Source organism: Hakea prostrata, chromosome 2 (assembly GCF_041222555.1).
Source record: "Hakea prostrata isolate BN-2017 chromosome 2, UWA_Hpros_2, whole genome shotgun sequence".
Lineage (NCBI taxonomy): Eukaryota > Viridiplantae > Streptophyta > Magnoliopsida > Proteales > Proteaceae > Hakea > Hakea prostrata.
Window position 1 is genome coordinate 46,955,906 of NC_142601.1, and position 6,367 is coordinate 46,962,272.

Genomic DNA, 6,367 nt, shown 5'->3' on the forward strand with positions numbered 1-6,367 from the left:
AACGAAAGTTCCCAATTGATCCACAACAAAGGGTCCCCAGACATCCTAAAATATTAAATCCAAATGTCCATAAGAAACAGTTTGGTGGGCAACAAGGAAGTCTGTGACTTTTACCTTTGTGACAAGCATCACAAATGTAAACAAACTCATCTAAACAAACTAGTAAAGCAAAATTTGAAATTAAATTTCTAACAACTTTGGAGGCAGGATGCCCCAAACGTGAATGCCAAAAGAAGTCTTTTCTCCAAGCAATGCTTTGGGGGAGAGATTGGAGCCCAACTGAATTTGGTACAATTTAATCGATCCTTAACACTACTCTGAAAAAGACATCTCCTCGTTGTACAATCCTTCACATAAGAGATATTAGGACAAAATTCAAACATATCATTATTATCCTTAGGGAATTGTGAGACCAATAATAAGTTCTTGCAGATAAGAATAGAAAACAGATAAACTAGAGAAGAAGATGTATCAATATTTATGTTACCAATGTAGGAAGACCAATACCATTACCAACTTGAGCCTGATCTAAACCATTGTAGGTTTCAGCAATATGGAGATTCTCAAGAGCATTGGTGATGTGATGTGTAATGCCAAAGTCAAGGTACCAATTTTCATCTAGAATAGGAACACTAGTAATTTTAGAAATATTCACAGAGAGAGGTACACTAATGGTGCCTTGAATGGCATGATTGAAGTTCTGGTAAGAATCCTTTGCTCTATGTCTAGTACGATCACATATCTGACAAACAATTGGTTGCTAGTTTGAGAAGGAGAAAAACAACCACAACCAGATTTGCCCCTTTGAGAAAAATGCTCGTGTAGGACTATCTTGGAGGCTGATAAGGGTGGGTTGGCTATTGGCCATGTTTTCCATAGGAGAAGAAAATTCAAAAGTAGTTAGTTAATCTCTTAACCGAATTTCTTGAGTCAATAACATACCTTCTAATTTATCATACGAATTGAGAGAGTTGCAGGTGGTAATGGCAATCACAAAAGGAGAGTATTCAACTCTCAAATCGTTCAAAACATGGAGGCATAGTTCTTCATCATTCACAGGCCATCCCATAGTACCCAGTTTATCAAAAATATTTTTTACGCGAAGAAGATAGTCATGAATGCTACTATTTCTTCCTCGAATATTTTGGATTTGATGGCGAAGTTGCATTATACAAGCAAAAAAGAAAGTTGAGTAGATTTGCTCCAACTTTGACCAAACTTTTCTAGAGGTGGTGCATCCAACAACTTGTGCATGAATTGGTTTAGTAAGGAAAGCAATGATCCAATGCATTAGTAGTTGATTCTAACGATTCCACTTTTGATAGTCAAGGTTTGCTTTGAAGATCGTAACATCATCTTTATCGGAGATGGTAGCCCGTGGGCAAGGAGAAGAACTATCAACAATATCAAATAGTTCATGGGTCTTCAGAAGGGGCACAATCTGAGATCTCCATAAAAAATTATTTGTCTCATTTAGCTTCGTTGAGAGGAAGCCATTAAGCGAGGGAAACGAATGGGTGGAAACTTGGAGCTCTGATGGCAAGTTAGAAGCCACGAATTAGGGTTTAGAGAGAAATGTGTCACACACACACACACACACATAATGGGAGATTGAAAAAGTTAATTCGGCCTGGACTTTAGGTGAGCTTCCAATAAAGTCCTTCATGCATGGGGGAGTGATGGCTGCTAGGGCAACTCTAGATTCGGCTAGGGTTGCATGAGAAGGTTCAATCTTATCCATTGAACATAGAAAACCATTATTACCCTTAACAAACCATGGTTTATATTTTGTTTGACTCCACTTGAACCAACACCATAGGTTATTGAGTTGAGCCAAGGTATTTACACCCTTTTGTTTGGTCCATTCATTTGGTTGAATCAATAGGGCTTGGGGGGGTCTCTCTTCTTCAAAGTCATTTATATGTGAAGTATGCTTTTGCTGGCACTAAGTAGCCAAACCTCTTGTAGTATTACCGAGGTAGTTAGTAAGTTCGAGTAGGCAATAATTATGGTATGGATACGTACAACAATTAATAAGGCCAAATGGCAAATGGTATGTTCTCAAGAAATCGTGTACGGCAATCATACTTACATGTATAATTTAATACGACTGATTTGAATAAGTATGGGAGCAAAAATATGGGGGAGGGGGTTTTGTCTATTTACAAATCAATAGTATAAATTGATCTTTGCAATTAATTCAAATTTTTTATGCCTACATAAATAAATAAACAACCTTCAATACCAAAAACAATAGACAAAAACCTAATTTGAGACCATCATTTATTCTTTCGGATCTTTACATCTAAGAAAAACAAGGAATATATATATAGAGTGTCACATCACTCATCAAAACCAAAATGCATTGTTTAAAAGAGGAAAAAAAAAATCATTTGTCACATAATGACATAACCCATTAAATCCACAAAATATTATCTTTACCAATAAAAAAAATTAAATATAACTTATCTATGTCAAATGACTCTATGTCAAATGACGTTTGTTTCTTGTAATCATATGTGAAAGAAATACTAAAGATAAGGAGTATCAATATCATGAGAATAAAGTGAACGCGTGTAGTCCATCTGTAGTCCATCTTTTTATAAAAAAAAAAAAAAAAAAAAAAAAAAAAAAAAAAAAAAAAAAAAAAAAAAAAAAAAAAAAAAAAAAAAATCTATATATATATATATTGTTTTTTGATACATCTTGTTAATTTTTTTTCTTAAAAATGCAACCAAATATTTCTAAAGATACATGCTATTGAGAAGAAGAAGAAAAAATTTAAAAGAAAGAGAGTCATCTCTTTCAAGTCCAATTTCTCGCTTACATTGCTCAGTACATTTGGGTTTTGCTTTTCCATTGCTTCTTTGAGAAATAACATCAACAAGTCAAAACTCTTTAGAAGACATATTATGTTGTTGTTCTATGCTATTTGGAGGTTAAATTCGATATTTATCTCAATCCATTCCAATGTTTTTTTTTTTTTTGTTTGTAATCATTCCAATGTATCTTGACATTCTGCAGAAGGCATTTATGGTACTGAATGAAAATCAAGGATTAATATAATAATATATCTTCTAAAGACGTTTTGACTTAGGAACACCATAGGAATTATACTCAATATGTCTTTAATTCCCTCATCACAACAAACTTCTCCAAAGGATTAAAATATAATAAAAAAGATATTTTTTTTTTTATAAAATAAAGAATCTTCTGTTTAATAATTGTTATCATTTTGTCCACTATAGGGACACCATAGGAATTATACTCAATAGCATTGTGGGTGTCTCACATCATCACATATGCCAATCCAATGGTCAAAAATGGAAGTAGAGGAGCTCAACGCGAACCCGTTTAAATAAATGGGGGAAGATTGGTCTATTTGTCCAGATGGTGGACCACCGTAGCAAGGGAAGGGCACAGCCGATAGCTTTTCAGGCCAATCTATTACATATTACAAGGCCCCATCTCATCAAGTACCAGTCATTACTTAAAAAATCTTTAACGTCAAGAAATAAAAATGAGGAAAAACATTTGTTACAAAATTCTTAACTTTGTGGTTCCCATGATGGGGTTTTATTGTAAGATTAATTTACTTGTTTCCATTTCACATTCCTAAAACAATGATTATTATATCTAATTCCATCTAGTAGTATTGTTGAGAGTAATGATATAAAACTTTCTATTTTATATTGTAACTGTATGCAATACTTCAAGTGAGTGAATTTTCCTTTTATCATTAAAAATAAATAAAAAATCACTTGTTTCAGTGTTGGGCCTTGGCTCTAGAAACATGCATGAGGCATGTAGCTATGATATGCTTTAATTCATTGCAGTTGTGCGCTTGATGGCTCAAGCCCACAATATTACTCTATGTATGTGTCTATAAGTAACAGACGTGTCCAATGAAGATGAAATGCCTTCAAAAGAATTCAAAGCATGGGGAACTAGACTGATTCATGAACTTGACAACCATTTGATAACCCACCAACAGTTCTGCATATTCCTAATTACTAAATTTCATGATATCTCATTTCAAAGCTGTTTCATTTAAACCTACTCGCATCTCTGTTCTTGATGCAGAAATTTTCGAAAATTTTAATCTATGTTTTAAAAATCTTCTATAGCAATACAATCCCCATCAAATAATCTTTAACCATTTTTTTTTACGTCTAGAAGCAGTAAACTCTTTTTTGGATTGATTATCAAACAGATCCTTACACTTTCTTTTTTAAACCAGATAATTTATTGTTGACTAATGGGTTTCTTAAAGGGAAGAGAGAGATAAAGAAGACCAGTTACATCACATCAGATGGGTGAAATGGGAGGATGGGAATCATGAAAGAGTAGGGGGACCAAGCATGCATGTCAATAAGCATAAATTTCAAAAGAATTCTTAAACTGTAATTTTCCATTCTTAAATTGGATTTGTAGTTTCAAGCCTCCCCAGTAGCTATGAAGTGCCCACCACAAAGTTGACACTGACAAAGAGATCTTCCACCCGAGAGAGAGAGAGAACCCAACCCCCTCAGCAATCAGCATCGAATCAGGCTTATGGGGTCAAAACACATTTGGTCACGTTTGGAGTACCACATGTTGATGGTGTCGGCTGCTCTACTCTTTGGTCTGCGAACCAGTTTTTATGACCCAAAAACCCCAAATAAAAATAGAAATCTCTCTACGAATTGCACAGGGAACTTCAGCAATCCAATCCAACTTATATTATTTTCAGATTCCAATCGATCAAAAGTAGGGTTTCTTTATTGTTCAGTCAATAAAATTATGAACCCATTTCGCCAAAACGCATTAATCACCAAGAAAACACTAAACATGAACAAATAAGCCAACGATCTTACCTTGATCTTGAATTACCCAAAACCTAGAAACCAACGATGACAAGGCCTTCTATTAATCTAATTGTTCATCGAAACCGAATTGCTTCGCTTCCCAATTCTTTACCTTCTGTACAACACAAATGAGACAAGAATCTCGTTTGAACACAAATTCACTTGCGATTCGCAAGGAACACACCGAAAGTTACTAAATTTTGTTTCAACCGTTTTGTACAGGTGAAGCCTCTAAATCTTTCTGGCTCTGGGAAGAACTTCTCCAGAATCCGGTACTAAAGAACTGGTTCCACATCTCCTTCTCCAATTCAAGAACTCTCTTTGCAGTCAGATCATCATCGTTGTTCTCGTTCGAATTATCCAACGACCATAATTCTAGCGAAACTGGGTGTACCTGCGACTCGGCCGGGTCGTGATCACACGTACTCTTCTCCCTCAACTTCTGACTCTCCCTCTTCTTCTTCTTCATCTTCTTTAATGCTTTCCTGCAAATCCCTTTAGGCAACTTATACATGGTAAGAACGAGAAGGTTCAAAAGCCCACATGGAAAGCAACAACACACGGCTGCACAGGCGGCGGTTGTTCCTCCGGCCACCTCTGCAAACCGTTTCTTATTGCTTGTCTGAAAGTTCTCCGGTTGAGATTGCCGGTGGAGTACGATCTGTCGAGTCATGCTTCTTGCTTGCCTTTGAGTGGAGCAAATAGTTATATTTCAAGTGGCGCTAGAAAAGATGAAAACACCGGATTCTCATGAAAGAAGATACAATTCCTTCTTCTTTAACAAAGATAAAAGATTAATCTTCTCAAAGCGAGCAGCAGTTCTCGCCGGATTCCGCTGCTTCCTTCCCCGAAAAACTATGGATTGTTTCTTCTCAGTTTGTCTTCGAGCGTAGCCGTGTGTGAACTGTTGTAAACTCGGAATCTCAAACCCTAGCTAGAGAGAGAGAGGAAGAGACAGAGGAGAGAGACAGAGAGAGAGAGAGAGAGATAAATATATCTGTTGGTTTATTGACAGTTGGGAATGAGCCGGCATGAGCATGATGAGCCAAGTCTTTATAGGAGAAAGACTGGTCAACCCACGTGGCACACTTGGATACCGTAAAATTAGATTTGGTTTCTTAGATACCGATCTGGCGTAAATGGAAGTAAGACCTCTTCAGTTAATGGAAATTCTACGAGGTCTGAATGTTACTCAATCTAGAAGGATATTTTTTATTAAATTAAATTTAAATAAGTACCGTGTGTACGAAAATATCGGAAAGTTGGTGAGAGTATGTATTAATTACGTTGGATATGATTCATTTTTTAATTTTTCTAAAGATTTGGAATATTTAAAAGAAAAGAATAATACAGGTGGGCGGAAGATGAGCTGGCGAGATAGACATTTGGTCACGTCCAAAAGACGGCAAAACAACAACCCAAGGGGTGCTGGGCCTACTGACTATGACCGTAATGAGGAGGGTGAGATGAAGACCCCGTTTGGAACCCAAGAAAATCAAATCAAATAAATATCATAAATG

The 6,367-nt window shown here is 36.0% G+C and overlaps 1 protein-coding gene across 1 annotated transcript; it reads right to left on the reverse strand.

Moving 5' to 3' along the window:
• Positions 1-4,591: 4,591 nt before the first annotated feature.
• Positions 4,592-5,791, reverse strand: LOC149024518 (uncharacterized). Its single transcript, XM_089142959.1, has one exon. It carries the CDS (start codon positions 5,518-5,520, stop codon positions 5,053-5,055), a length of 468 nt encoding a protein of 155 aa, XP_088999085.1. The 5' UTR covers positions 5,521-5,791; the 3' UTR covers positions 4,592-5,052.
• Between the last annotated feature and the right edge of the window lie 576 nt (positions 5,792-6,367).

Excerpts from the sequence above, each read along its gene's own strand:
- LOC149024518 (XM_089142959.1), bottom strand. The coding sequence starts at position 5,520 with ATGACTCGACAGATCGTACTCCACCGGCAATCTCAACCGGAGAACTTT.